The 15,916-nt window shown below is 26.4% G+C and overlaps 1 protein-coding gene across 1 annotated transcript in view; it reads left to right on the forward strand.

Annotated features, from left to right (window-relative positions):
• LOC107451935 (uncharacterized) overlaps positions 1 to 15,916 on the forward strand; it is a 143,439-nt gene that overhangs the window by 111,796 nt on the left and 15,727 nt on the right. The window contains exons 37-49 of the mRNA XM_087153547.1: positions 1,017 to 1,271; positions 2,264 to 2,571; positions 3,422 to 3,615; positions 4,594 to 4,973; positions 5,913 to 6,078; positions 6,969 to 7,220; positions 8,592 to 8,792; positions 9,816 to 10,060; positions 10,143 to 10,238; positions 11,712 to 11,924; positions 13,069 to 13,339; positions 14,497 to 14,687; positions 15,479 to 15,652. Coding sequence (XP_087009673.1) covers positions 1,017 to 1,271; positions 2,264 to 2,571; positions 3,422 to 3,615; positions 4,594 to 4,973; positions 5,913 to 6,078; positions 6,969 to 7,220; positions 8,592 to 8,792; positions 9,816 to 10,060; positions 10,143 to 10,238; positions 11,712 to 11,924; positions 13,069 to 13,339; positions 14,497 to 14,687; positions 15,479 to 15,652 — 2,946 coding nt within the window. The remainder of the gene's footprint in view (positions 1 to 1,016; positions 1,272 to 2,263; positions 2,572 to 3,421; positions 3,616 to 4,593; positions 4,974 to 5,912; positions 6,079 to 6,968; positions 7,221 to 8,591; positions 8,793 to 9,815; positions 10,061 to 10,142; positions 10,239 to 11,711; positions 11,925 to 13,068; positions 13,340 to 14,496; positions 14,688 to 15,478; positions 15,653 to 15,916) is intronic.

Genomic DNA, 15,916 nt, shown 5'->3' on the forward strand with positions numbered 1-15,916 from the left:
GCACAACGTTGGTTCTGGAATATGGCAATGTAAATCAAAGTCCTACTGCTGCAAGTCACAGTTTTTAAAGCCACTTTAACATGGATTTCAATAGGTTATCTATTGCCAACTTCTGTAACTAATTTTGAAAAATTATGTATGAAATTGTTACAGTTTCAATATATTGTTTCTTTTATTACTAATTATTTCAAAGTTCTTTAGATTTGAAATCACATACTTTCTCCTTGAACAGCCTGTATCATAAATGATAAAAAATAAGTAATTAATGTGTGTTCGTTTAGTCATTCACCTAAACTTTTTTATTCAAATGAATTTACATTTATGTAAATTAAATTGAATTATTAAACTTCTAATAGTTTTGTTGGAAAAATGGTATTTTAATTTTTTTATAGAAAAATAGGCTAAATCATAATTTTAATTTATTTTAAATTAATTTTGAATCAATGATTATTTTCTTTTAAGATTGTGTTCTTCTTTTCTTTATACTCTTATTTTGTAAAATATTCTACGTACAGAACCCGTTATCCGGAAATCAGAAAACCGGAAGAACAAAAAACAGGAACAAAATTCGGTAAATTTTCCCGCAATTTTTTTAAAAAAAAACAAATTTTTTCCTCATAAGATTTTAGGATTTTTCTTTCTTCTTTGAAAGATGTTTACCATACCATCATTTTAGAAATAATCATTACTGTATTACTTCATCGTTTTTTCTTCTTTTTAAGATTATTTCCTAATATTTTTTTTTTAGTTGGGTTTAACAATAAAAAAAAGCGGGTTTTGTAGCGATTCAGAAAACCAGAAAAATCAGTTATCCGGAATAGCGATGGTCCCGATCGTTCCGGATAATCTGTTCCCTACTGTATTATCAAGATCTAAAATACATATTTACATTTTTCTGAAAGATTTTATTTAATGAAATGACATATATTTATATAACGAATTCAAGATTTTCAACATCATTTTCTAAAAATATTAAATTTAGTGTTTTTAATCAAATATTTATATCTGTCTTTCAGATGACTGCGCAGAACAGCCTTGTTTGTTGGAATCCAATTGCACAGATTTGGTTAACGATTTCCGATGTGACTGTCCTTCTGGATTTGCTGGTAAGAGATGTGAAAGAAAAATAAACATGTGTGCTGCTGACCCCTGTGTCAATGGAATCTGTGTTGATAGATTGTTCTTTAATGAGTGTATTTGTAGACCAGGCTGGACAGGAACTAACTGTGAGCAAAATATTGATGAGTGCCTCAATAATCCTTGTGAAAATGGTAATTTTTTTTTAACTCTCTATTAATTTATATTCTCATTCAGATTCTCAATAATTATTTTCTATAATCTGAAATTATTGAAAGCTCTTGTTGGTTTTTAAACTTACCAATTTATGCTTCTGAATTGATTTTAATTTTACTAAATGCTTTATCTTTGTGGTTTTGTAGCATTATTTCTGTGAAATTATAATATATTTTAACATTCAAATTCTTTAATTTAGTTTTTATCTCATATCTCTTATTTTGTTTAATTTTGTTGAAAATTTATAAAGTTAGAAGTTGATGAAATCTCTGTCTACTTTTAAAATTGATTAATATTTATTTAGAGTTGATAAACTAACATCTATTGATCATCAGTTGCATCAGATAATTGATTCCTTAATCAGCGACATATGTTTAAAATTTAGTTGGATACTTTTTTATGTGGTATGATTAAAAAAAAACTTTTCTTTAATTATACTTCGCATCTGTCAAATTAGGTCATAATAGTTAAAATCAATGACTACTTCAATAATCAATAATAATTATCTATCCATGGAAATTTATCTCTTCATAAGATGGGCAAGACTAACCTATTTAACAGTTGAAATTTTTCAAAATTTTCTATATACTTTTGTTTATGAAATTATAAATCTGATTTTATGTGTAAATTTTTACTAATATTTAAACTGACTGATATTTATTATATAAAAACTAGGCTCGTATTTTTTAAAATTTCGTTCAATAATAAGTACCCAATTTTCCTTGTAGGATAATACTCTTTAGTTTTTCATTAATACAATTTAATATTTTTTTAATAAAATGCTATTCTTAGAATGTTTGATAAAATCATAAAAAAATCAATTTCATATTTGAAACTCACAAATAAAAATTGTTAAATAGATCACATATTTTCAGAAAATATTTTATTTTGTTTATTTTTTACTGAAACAGTTTTTGGTTATTCATTAATTTATGTTTCATTATATTTAAACTAATCAATATTTTTACAGGTGGGCAATGTATCGATCTCATTGATGACTTCAGATGCATTTGTGATGCTGGATACACTGGATCGAAATGTCAACATGAAGTTGACTCGTGTGAATCAGACCCTTGCCAGAATGGTGGCACATGCATCGATCATTTGGATGGCTTTTCATGCTTATGTCGACCTGGATTTGTGGGTGTTCAGTGTGAAGCAGAAGTTGATGAGTGTATCAGTGGGCCCTGTGATGCAGCAGGAACTGAAAAATGTATGGACTTGGATAATGGCTTCAAATGTCAATGTAATCCTGGTTACATGGGTGAACTATGTGAGGTAAGTAGTTTGTTCTCATGAGAGTTCTCCCTAGGAATAAAAAAGGGCAGGGCTCTTCCTCACAGAAAAAGGGAACTTTGAATTTTGAACCTCAAAAATTTATCAAATTGTGTAATAGTATGTAATAACTGAATTTGATCCTCTACAATTTTTAAATTACCCTCTTATACTATAATATGCATATATTTCAAAAAGTAATTCTCGCACATTATCAAAACGCAAGAAAAATTTATAGTTAATAAAAAAATTATTAAAGGCATTCTAAACGTCAATCTCTAAGTATAATTTTTTTTTAAAGTAAACTAAAAAAATTATTAATTGATAAACAACTTGAAAGCTTTTATCTATATTTTAAATTGAAAATTATGAAAACATAAACATTTTAAGAAATGAAAAAAATGAACATTTTTTTATCAAAAGGGCATTTATTTTAGAATCACTTAAATTTATTAATATAACCCTCACCCCTGTAAAAAAGAGAAACTTATAAAAAATATAACCACTTGAGAATAATCCAAACAAAGCGAATATTAGCAATAGTAATCAGGATTAAGCATATTAACACAGATAATTTTACCAGTGTGTAATCATTATTTAAAAGTGAGTTATTTTTTTTAATGAGATATTGGTAAAAAGATAGTGTTTTAAAGGGATGGCGGCTCAATTCTACAAAAAGGGCAAAGGGGGCTCATTTATAGGGATTAAAGGGTAGATAGGGTGGGCTGCCCTTCTGACTACACTTATTTATTAATAACCATATATTGGATCCTGGAACAATTTTATATGCTGTTTATATGATTGTTACTTATGCTAAATATTTAGCTGCTGGTTTTTTAAATGTTTGTTTTAGGTCAACATTAATGAGTGTTCCTCGGACCCATGTTTGAATGGAGGCTCCTGTACTGATAGCATTAATGGATTCATATGTCAGTGCCCAATGGGATGGTCAGGTGATCAGTGTGAATCTGATGTTGGTGGTTGTATGAAAGAACCTTGTTTAAATAGTGCCAATTGTATAGATCTCTTCCAAGATTACTTCTGTGTGTAAGTGTGTTACTATTTTAGTTTCAGTTTTTATGGATCCATCTTTAAAGAAATATTGCATTAAATGAAAATCTTTGAAAATGAAACTTTCAGACAAAATTTATTGTTCCCAACTTAAGATTCCCTAATAAATTTCCTACCAAGATTTTTCTTATTGTCTTCCTTAGTTTGAATATAATAGTTATCAAAATATTGCCGAGAAATAATTTTTAAAAATGTTACTTTTTATATTTTTCAATTGAATGTATTTCAATTCTCTATTTTGTTATTTAAATCACAATCAAACGTAATACTCGGTTCATTTCCCGTTTTTTGAAAATAAATTTTTATGGAAAAATATATTGTTTGGAGCTTTAAATTCCCTGCTGTATTTCCTAACAAGATTTTTTTAATGTCATTCTCAGTTTATCAAAAGATTTTTAAGTTTTGACATTTATTTGTTGTATTATTTAAATAACAGTCAAATGTTATACTAAGTTAATTGTATCAATTTAATAAAATATTAAAAGTTGTGGTACTAAATATATTTTAATTGAGGAGAACAATTCTGTTGTTTTGAAGTATTACTATCAGTTAATATATTTTTTTTTTTTTTTTTGTAATTTTAATCATATAAAGTGGGCAAATAAAAAAAAAACTAAAAGAAAGTAAAATCTCATCAAAATTGAACAAAACAAAAAATTTTATAAAAAAAAAGTTTAAAAAAGTAGATGAATTTCCTTGTTCTTGGTTAATCAAAAAGTGCCAAATGTAAATATAGAAAGAAAGAAAAAGAGAAATCATATCTACATTTCTCATCATGATGTGTTTTAGTACTGCTAATGATATTTATTTATTTATCCATTATCTTTTTTATCCATTGATATAGTTTACTGAAACCATTGTCTACCTTATAAGCATTTTTATCTCTGCATTTATTTATGTTCACCTTTTTTTGTTTTTTTTAAAAGGTAATTAAAAATGTTTCTTTTTTAACAGCTGTCCATCAGGAACTGATGGTAAGAAATGTCAAACTAGTCCACAACGATGCATAGGTAATCCTTGCATGCACGAGGGTATGTGCCTGGATTATGGAAGTGGACTAAACTGCTCCTGCCCTGCCGAGTACACTGGCATTGGCTGTGAATATGAATACAACCCTTGTGAGGATAATGTTTGTAAGAATGGTGCTACCTGCACTAATGTGGCTGATACATTCTTCTGCAGTTGTCCTGCAGGATTTACAGGCAAATACTGTGATGAAGACATTGCCGACTGTGGTCCAAATTCTTGTCCTACTATAGCATCATGTATAGACCTGACAAATGACTTTTATTGCAAATGTCCATTTAATCTAACTGGAGAAGATTGCAGAAAAAGTAATTTTTTGTACTTATTATTTTATTTATGTTCTCTGCTTTTAAACGAAGCGAATATAATTTTAAAAAGATGTGTATGAGTTCTTTAAAAATCTGAGTTTTTTTCCCACACTAACAGATTTTCTAAAATGTACAGAATTATTTAAATTTTTTTTTCTTTGAATGAACATCTACGAAAAATATTTTCCATTACTGTAGCAGGGTTGCCACTCCACAGGGAAAACCTGGAAAATACAAGGAATTTAAAAATCACATAAAATAACAGGGAAAATGCAGGGAATTTTGATTTTTTTTTCCCTACAAACTGGGAAAATACAGTGAATTTTGTTTCGTATTTCGGTCTTTTAAAAAATGGTGACCACTCAAAGCGTAATCTATGGGATATTTAACCATAATATTTCAGTTTTACTAAACTATTTCATATACTATAACATTATTTAAGTATGCTCAGCTGTTTACTCAGCAATTATAACTAATAAATATAATTAGCCCAATATAGCTCATGCAAGAGCACAGTAATTGCTTTTCCCCCTTAATGTATTGTGTATAATATGTACAGGGAAAAAACAGGGAATTTTTTTTCCAGATTTGAGTGGCAACCCTGTGTAGATATGAAGTCTTACATTTATTTTTAAACAATATAAATGCCTTCATTATTATTTTTTAAAAATAATTTAACCCTATTTTTCTCTTAAACATGTTTTTATTTATGAAAGTATTATATTTTTGTTGAAAGCTGATAGAATTCTTTTTGAGCATTTTGGGTCTAAAGTATTTGAGGAAATCTAATTAGACATTAAAGATAAAAATAAAATTTATCTGCTTCTTAAGAGATTTTCTTTTATATGCTCATCAAAATATTTTTTTATTCATATTTTACTGATACTGTTATTTGTTTAGTTTTAAATCAATCTATAATTTAAATATAATTATTTTCAGCTGTGAATATTGATTATGACTTGTACATAAATGATGACAGCCATTCTTCGAGTGTAGCTTTAGCTGCTCCTTTTGATTTAAATACAAACAGTCTCTCAGTTGCATTGTGGGTTCAATACAACAGTCCCAACTCGAAAGGAGTGTTTTTCACTCTCTACAGCGTCAAGTAAGTATTATTTAATGTTTTTCTTTTTGTGCAATATAATATTAAAAATATTTCTTGATTAAAACTTACTTTTAAAAAAAATTCTGTCGAATGAATTCTGAAATATAAGCTAATATTGTAATTTTTTTTTAAAATATTATTTGAAACTGAATGCAAAAAGAATTTTTATTGTTTATGCGAAAAGTTATTATTGCAGTTTTGTGGTGATAGACTGACTTACTCATGAAATAATTTTGTATCAATAATTCATTTTCTAAAATTTTCCATTCAAAAATTTTTTTTGTAATGTCTTTCTGAAATAATTTCATTTTAATTAAATCATTAATGTTTTAATGGTTAGTTAATTATTTTCATAGAAAAAGATATGAGTTTTTTCCAATCATTAGTTAAAAATAAAAACCAAAATTTAATTTTATTTTGAAAAAATAATAAAAAATTTTGAAGTAAATTATAAAAAATTATTTTGTTCGATTAAAAAATAAAATAGCTGTTTAAAAAAAAGTATAAACTTTTACCTTTAAATTCGATTATCTAAAATGACTTTTTAGTGATTTTTACTAATTTAACTTTGCTTTTAACTTTTGTCTAGTGTTTAATTTTTATACTATTAATGTACTTTATAAAATTAATGCATATTTTGATGTGTTTTTTTATATTTATGATATTATTGCATCATCCAATAATAATAATAATAATAAGTTTAAAACATTTATTTTTAATTTATAAGATTTGCTATTTCAATACCTAAAAATATTTCAATTATAAATTTAAATATTAGTAAATTTTAAAAATCTGATTCTTTTTCTATCATTTTTATTAACAAACAGTTTTTAAGCATTCTTAATATTGTGAATTTTAAGCACTTTATTGATTTTAAATTCTTATTGCAGCTCTGCTCACTTACCTATTGGAAAAAGAGTTCTCATCCAAGCAGATGATACTGGAGTTCTTATATCATTATTCCCAAATGTTACAAATGATATATTTTTAAGATACCTTGAAAATGTACCTATAAATGATGGGCAGTGGCATCATCTTGTCATTTCATGGGATGGAGCAGCGGGCACAATTATGATTATGATGGATACAGCCTTAGCTGGATTTGTTGAAGGATACGTTTCTAATGCCTCTCTTCCAAAATAGTAAGTAATTACAGATATGATTTTACACATCCTCATCCCTCTTTATCTTTGTCCCAGTTCTTTCCAAATTTTAAGTGTTTAAAAATCAAGATTTAATTTGATTGATTAGCATTAAAATATACTATTCCTAATAGTAATCGCTAAATAATGTGTATGCTTTTTTATAATAATGTCAATTAAAAACAATAACTGTTTTAAAAAACAGGATTAAAATTATTTATTTATTTATTTCCAGGGGCATAAATAGTATTGAATAATAATAGTCAAAGTTTTATTAAATTATATTTCATCAAAAAATATTAGAAACTGTCATGTAAATTTACAATATAAGTGTTGAAAACAATTCCTTAAAATGTAACGTTTGTCCAGTAGAAAAAAAATTCTTTTTAATTCTTTTGTTTTTTAAATATTTGATCTAAAAGTCACACATAAAACAAAGGTAATATAAGTGAAAGAATCAGCACTTTGTTAATTGCATAAAAAAATATCCTTGAAAAAATCGGTACTCCATCAGAGACATCTAAATTAGACCAATGATTGCCAAACCTGTAGATTGCATAAAATTGAATTCATATTTTCTAGAAATGTAAGTTTATAGGTAATAAACCAAATATAAGAAATTTTTTTTTAAAAAAGTCAAATTCTTTTGGTTGGTAGATCACAATAGAATTTAAAAACGGTACAGTAGCTTGGAATCTTCATAAATTTGGGAACTATGACTGAATTATGACTTTTTGCTGAAACAGGAAAATCAAGAATCAATAACTGATTTTGGTTTCCTTATAGTTGTCTAAAATTAATTCAAAAATTTTAAATAAAAAATGATTGAAACTGTGCTGAAAATCAAGGAATAAGTGAAAATTTTTACATTAGGCAAAGTTTGTTACAGTTATTTTTGCCCTGCATTTAGGTAAGGCCCTAATTGTAATTAAATAATATATTGCTAACTTGAAAAGTTGTACTAAAATTTCTTAGATTGAACTTATTTATATTTTAAGCACTGTATTAATCTTCAACAGTAGAATTATCTTTTATCATTCTGCTTCATAACTGCATATTTATTTTGTGTTATTCTTATTTTTCTATGTTAAAAGTGTAATTAAGAACTGTAGTATTTTAAACTCAAAAACTGAAGTAATTTAAAAGAACAGTTTAGAAGAATTTTTAAAATCCAAATTATGAATTCACCAATTGTTTGCTAGACTTGTTTTGGAATTCATTTTTTTATATAAGTAATTAAGAAATAATGTAATTCATAGTTAAATTATTTTATTTCTTAAAAATAAATAAGACTAATTAAGATTTTATATTCATAACCTCATTGATTTAACGAATAAAATTTTTTTTCAATGTTTGATCATTTTTTTTCAGTGGATGGGTTAATTTAGGAGCACCACTTAATGATGAAAATAAAGCAATAACTGGAGCTGGATTCCATGGCCGATTGAGTCGTGTCAACATATGGGATCGTACATTGGATGTAACAGCTGAATTGCCAACTCAGTTCCGAGATTGCAGAAATGCTCCTGTTTTATTTAATGGATTGCTACTTAGATGGACTGCTTATGACAGGTATATAGATTTTGATAGATTTGATGTATTTTAGGAAAGAAAGTTTATCGGTTATGTTGAACTTATTTATTATGAGTCCTAATTTAATGAGATCCTTGGTTTAACGAAGAAATTTTTAGTTTGATGTTATAAAACTCAGACTTACTAAGAAACTTTTTTTAAACTTCTTGTGAATCATTATATTGAAACTTTCTACAAAAAAGCATATTCTATTGTTTGTGAAAGTTCCATTCCCTTCAAAAGGGTTTTTAAAACAACTTTTAATTCAATTTTTCGAATACTCTATGTTGATAAACAATAGAGAAAAATGATATAAACTTCCTCAAATGTCTTGTAATGTATCATGTTATGTTACATTAACTAACAAAAAATGTTATGTTAACAATTGTACGTATTATATGCCTACTGTTGCTCATGTGTCTGCATATATTTCCTGACCTTGGAACAAAACAATTAAACCAAGATAGACGACGACATGCAGTTTGTCAAAAATATAAACTTTTCAAGGTGTAGCAAACAATGAGTTAATCATTATATTTCATATGATGCATGTTGTCTACCAAATAATTACTGAGGTTTCATCAGAAAAATATTTAAATGTTAAGGCATTTTCAAGTTTAGTTTTGCAAGGAAGGAATTTTCATATCAAATGAACTGGTGTCGAAAAGTTAAGCATACTTTCACATTGACCATTAATTGACCGTAAAATTATGCTTAGCTTCAGGAAAAAAGTATAAAATCATTTGTTTGGAAAGTTTATTTTTCTGTATTTAAAATATATTGAAATAGCAATAATTTTTCTCGCGCAATTTTTTAATTTTTCAAAATCGATAATATATTAGATTAATACTCTTATTTTCAGATTATTTACTTTATTGTGTTAATTTTCTTTTTCAAATTAAACAAAATAATTAAATAATAATTTTTAATCACAGTTTTACAAAAAATTTTACTTTTTATCCTAAAACTTCATTTTTTTTTAAAAAACCAAATCTTGATGTTGTAATTTTCATTTTTCAACAGGGTTGTTGGTAATGTTGAAAGGCAAAGTCCAGGTATATGTGGGGAAAAAGTTTGTCCTGTTGGATACACAGGTGATAACTGCCATATTTTACATAAAGACAAGACACCACCTGAATTACTCTATTGCCCACCTGACAAATGGGTCATCAGTAATAAAAAGTCAACATCAATATCATGGGAGGAACCTCGATTTACTGATGATTTGCGATCGGTCAAAATAATGGAAATGAATAGGTTGGAATCTGGTAAGATGTGTTTCATGAATTGTTATAATATTATAATTTTTTTGTAGGAGTCAATTATTAATTTTTTTTTTAATGTATCCAGGTCAATCACTTTCTCGAGGAGCTCATGATTTGACATACGTAGCAACAGATGAATCTGGTAATACTGAAAAATGTAGTTTCCGTATTAACATAATGAGTAAGTTTATTTGTTAAAACTTTATATTTTACTATACTTCTTTATTACTTTGTAGTCATTAAATTTTTACATTATCGTAAGTGTTCAATAGTTGATCCCTTAACTTTTAACCATTCAATTATATTAATATTATTAATAAGCTGTGATGGCTCAGGGGATAGAGCATGCGCCTTTCAATGAGGTAATCTGGGTTCGAATCCGGCATGTTTTGGTTGATGCGAATTCCGCACCAGCCACATTGCTAAATTATCCTCAAAGGTAGATAGATTATGGGTAAGTCCCATTGTTGCTAGGCTAACTGAGGAGGTTTTCCTCTCCATGTAACACAAATACAAGTTAGTTCCATCAAAAGTCTTCCACGAAGGAAAATTTCTCCCAATACTTGATTTAGAAGTCCCTTTGTCTTCTGGATTGGGTTCAAAATTATAAGGCTATGAAGTTTAACGTTAGTAGTTTCTTGATTTGGGTCTGCTGTTCAATACAGGTTATAAAATTAAATATTATTAATAAATTATATTAAACATATTGAGTAAAAATGCTTTTAATTTTATAAATAATAATAATTAAGGATGTATGATGCATGAATAACTGTGTTTTCATTTTCAGTATTATTAAGAATCAACTAACAAACTGAGACTGAAGATATACAGACAGATGACAAACTTGAGAATAAAGATATAATTTTAACCAATTTATTGTAATATAGTAAAATTAGTGGGAGAAAAATGAAAATTCAGGGTTCCCACGGGTCAGGGAGAACAGGAAAAACCTGGAATTGTCAGGGAATTTTATTTCAACTCCAAAAATCAGGGAATAGTCATAGAAAATTGAAATTGTTTTACAAAAACCTGGAAAATTCCTTCTTCCTTCATTATACCTGGAAAAAAAACAGTCTTAAAATTGTCAGTAACAGTACTTAGTTATCGAGATTCGAGTTAAATCATTCTAACATCTATTACAATTATTTATTGTTATTTCACATTTTAGACAAACTTCTTCCTTCCTCGTATAATGATATTTATTTTACAGAGAAAATCTGTTACTTGGCATTACACAAGTAAAAGAATCAAAATTTTCTGATGAAAAATTTCGTAGTATAGATAAAATATGGTATAGATTTTTCATTGAAATTTACCTGATATACCTGGAAAAGTCAGGGATTTTTTTTCTTTCTGAAATTGAGTGGGAACTTGTAATGAATAGAAATTAAAAATATGAGTATGTTTTAATATATTTTTTATTAATAACTATAAAAGAACGAGTTATGATTTTCTTTAACTTTATTTTCAATTTTAGGAAATCTCTGAAATTTTGACATTATTTATCCTAACAGTTATTAATTCCTAATATTAAAATCTTGCATTATCTATAAAATATATTATTTAGATTAGCAGTTTTATTGTTTTCAAAGATTTGTATTTCTTAAAATACTACTTTATTTTTTATAATAATGATATATTTTTATTATCCTAGGTGAGTTCTGCACAATACCTATGCCACCTATTGGAGGTCAACTTGGTTGTGCTGATTGGGGACCTGGAGGAAACTTTAAAGTTTGCACTATAACTTGTGACGAGGGACTTGAATTTTCAAAAAACATCCCTCGATTTTATACATGTGGAGTAGAAGGTTTCTGGAGACCAACTGAGAATCCTAACCAGCCATTTATATTCCCCGCCTGTGCCCGTATGTTTGAAAAAAATTTCTCATAATTTTAAAATATTTCATTTTATCTATCTCATTTTAGAGACAATTCTAAAAATGCTTAAGTTCACAAAAATGATTTTTTTTTACTTAATATCAAATTCCTTTTATTTACTTCATCTTTTTAGATGTTAACAATTTATTGCATTGTTTGATTTATAATGTAACCTTTTACTTAACTTGCCTGCATTTAAGTCCTAACCAGCCTTTCATACTTCCAGCTTGTAAAATTTAGAATTTTTCTCATAATTTTAAAATATTTGATTTCAACAACCCTATTTTAAAACAATTTGAAAAATGCATGAACTCACAAGAAATATTTTGTCAGCATTAATTTAAAATTAGTTTTTATTGTTTGGTTGATAAAGTAGTGTTTTATATCCCAGTATTATTTATATAAGTGTTATGTATTAATTAGTTCTCATTATTTATTAGTTTATTCATTTGCATTTAGTCTTTTTTTAAAAAATTTTTTTATCTAGAATTAGAATAATTATATTTTAATAAGGTTTTTTTTTTGTAATTTTGCAATGCAACTCAAAATTTTGTGAATGAGGTTCAAATAAAACAAAGCGTTTTTTTTTGCAGAATGTTTCCTTTAGTCATTTTTTAAAATTTGTTATTAATATGTGAAATATTATTAAAAAACATTAAATTAGGCATTAATAGGGTTTAAAATATTATTAATATTAAAGAGCAACATTTTATTAAAATAAAATATACTGTTATATGTTATGTCATAATGTTATAAGTGAAATTTTATATTTCAGTATTTTTGCTAAATTTAGTAAGTTTTTGACGAGTAGAATATTTGGTTTTCTATGAAATAGCTACTACATGGAGGTAAAAACATGTATAAAATTCGTCAACTGTCAAACTTATATCTTAATGCTATTTCAGTGTTGCTTTTTTTTCCGTATTTGTTTATTGGATCACATACCTGATAAAGTAGCTACGAAATAATATGAGTTAATTTCTGTTATATATTCTTAGAATATTCTTAATATTAAAATTAATATTCTTAATTATAATTCTTATAATTCTCAACATTAATATTCTTAGAATTAATGTAATATTCTAGGATTTTAATTTCTCATACATTTTGTCATATATAATAATTTCACAGGTAAGAAACCAGCTCGTCGAATCTTCCGCATTGCTATGGATTTCCAATCATCTGTTATATGCTCAGACTCAGGACGTAAAATTCTTCATGACAGAATTAAAGACAGCTTAAGAAAGGTTAACAATGATTGGAATATTTGCTTGGATGATGGTCCCGATACTAATTGTGGTGATATGAAAGTTATTGTGAAATGTAACAAGCAGTCAAGAGGAAAGAGACAAGTTGAAGCCAGTGATATTTACACAATTGAAGTGCAATTTCCAGCTAAAGAGTAAGAATTTTTACAATTTCATTTCAAATTATATATTACCATATATTAGTTTTTTCCTTAAAAATTATGATTTTCGCATTTTTTTTATGTAATTTGAATTTTTTTCTGGCCATTTTTTTTTGTTATTTTTCTGAGGATGTCAAAAAATAATTACACAGCTGAAAATTTGCTATCCTGCAGTTTTTCAAAATGCACAGAACTTAAGAAATCGAACTATCAACTTGCCGATTGAGAAAGATTGAAGTCACAATGGCAATTCACATTTTTTTATGGCTCACTAGGGGAAAAAAACTTTGCGAAGTTACAAGTTTTGATACTTTAATTGAGGTTACTATTCTGGTAACTAAAATTAAGAATAGACAAATTGTTAAAATTAAAAAAAAAATTTAAGTATTTGGGTAGTTTAAATGATTTTTTTCAAATTAAGAGGAGGCTACGGGTAGGGAAAAACCCTTCAGGGCAAATTCTGTTACACCTCCATTAATGATTAAAAATTTTAGGTAACAACAGTAAAAAAAAAAGCAAGTTCAGGTAAACCCATAAATTTCAAAAGTAGAAAAAAATATTTTTAAAACATCTAAAAACAAACAAATTATGGCACAATTACTCATTATTATGCAATAAGGAAATAATCATGTCATAATTTGTTTGTATTTTGATTTTTTGAATTAAAAAAATTAGAGCATTTGAAACTTTGATTTACTCTGGGTTTTACTTTTTTCCGTACTTTTAATTTTAATTTACTAATGGAGGTAAAACAGAATTTGCCATAAAAAGCTTTTTATGACATGTCATCTTAAGGCACTATAAGAAAGGGAAGATTGTTGATAGTTTAAAAATAATCAGTCAACTTAATTTTTATAAAAATTATGCCAGCTTAGAATTTTACTTCATTGAGAAATAATCTTTATAATCATTTATTTGTTTATTTTTTTGACTAGTTATTTTCTATTTTGCATACAATTTTATCCTCTGATAATAGTATAAACATCTTATGGAATTTATAAATGAGATAATAAGACAATAGTATTAGTTTTAAGTAATTTTACGTTTTTTTTTATTATTATTTTCTGTTTAATGATTCGTTTGTATTCTCTATGTAGCTTTTTGTATATGTTTTAATACTTTTTATCAAAAAAATTATAATATTTTTAAAGTGATCCTGTGAAAAATAAAAACAGTCAAGAGAGGTCAACTGTGCAAGAAGTTGCTGAAAATGCTATTCTGCAAAGATCTGCTTTTGATGTCCGCAATATCCTGCCAAATGTAATGCCAGATTTGACTTCATTGAGAATGGTTACTGACTATGCTTGTCCTCTTGGTGAAGTTGTCATGGGATCTAGCTGTGGTTAGTATAATTAAAGTTTTTAATAATTGTTGATTGTTTACATCTCCAAATAGTTATAATGTTAGGTATTTTCCATATAAGAGCATTAGTGTGTAATTAATAAATCTGGTTTTAAAATTCTTAGTAAATGAATTTGCATAGAATTCCATTTATTTTTAAATTTGAACTAAAATATTACAGTAAGTTAAATGACATAACTTTGTTAACTATCAATTTAAGTGGATAAGTTTCTTTGCATCATCTATTAAAAGTTCATGTACTTTGGGAAGTAATTGTTATCATATGTTCTTGACAATAGCTTAAAGGGCTTAATATTAAACTTGAATGAAGGGAATACAATAAAAATTAATGTGTTTGAAAGTATACATGTGTGAATAATATCATAATACCCATTAAAAAACTACTAAAAAGTTTTTTTTTGCAAATTTTATTTTCTATCTTGCATTTTTTTCTCTATATTTAACTTTAAATTATCTACTGGAATTTTAATTTATTTCATAAAGAGATTGAATGTTGCAACAAATCCAATTTACTTCAGAAACCTTTCTAAAAATATTCCTTATAAAATAGAATATTTTGATTTTATGCAAATAAATTTTGTTCTTTTTGCAATAATAAATCTTCAATATCTTTTTTTTAAATATTTTTTTACTTCTAAATAATACATAATTTATAAAATAATTTTAACTAATTTCTAAGTGTCATAAATACAAATAAATGAATTCTTATAGATGTCCTTCCTAAGCTTACGTGTAAACCCTACCCTAATATAATATTTTGTTTCCTTTCAGTTGAGTGTTCTGTTGGTACTTATTATGAAAATGCAACTACAGACTGCCATTCTTGTCCTATTGGTTTTTACCAAAATGAAATGGGATCCCTTGCCTGTAAACCTTGTCCACTGATTGATGGGCGACAAGGTACTACCCAGTCTACTGGAGCTAGATCTGATGATGAATGTAAAGGTAAGGAGCTATTTTTTTTTATCATTTTAAATGTAATGTAAAATGTTTTTATGTGTATCTATGTGCACTAATGCATATGGATCATGGAATATTATATGTTATAGTTAAAAACTATGACATGCTATTGATGAGTAAGGACATATAAAGAATAAATAAATTTGAATGCTAAGAATAATAAGAATAAATAAATTTGAATCTAGAATAAGTAAATTTGTTCATTTACTTATTCTAAAAAAAAAATACAGATAATCCTATGACAAGAAT

Source organism: Parasteatoda tepidariorum, chromosome 10 (assembly GCF_982258835.1).
Source record: "Parasteatoda tepidariorum strain Cologne lab strain chromosome 10, Ptep-v5.0, whole genome shotgun sequence".
Taxonomy (NCBI): domain Eukaryota; kingdom Metazoa; phylum Arthropoda; class Arachnida; order Araneae; family Theridiidae; genus Parasteatoda; species Parasteatoda tepidariorum.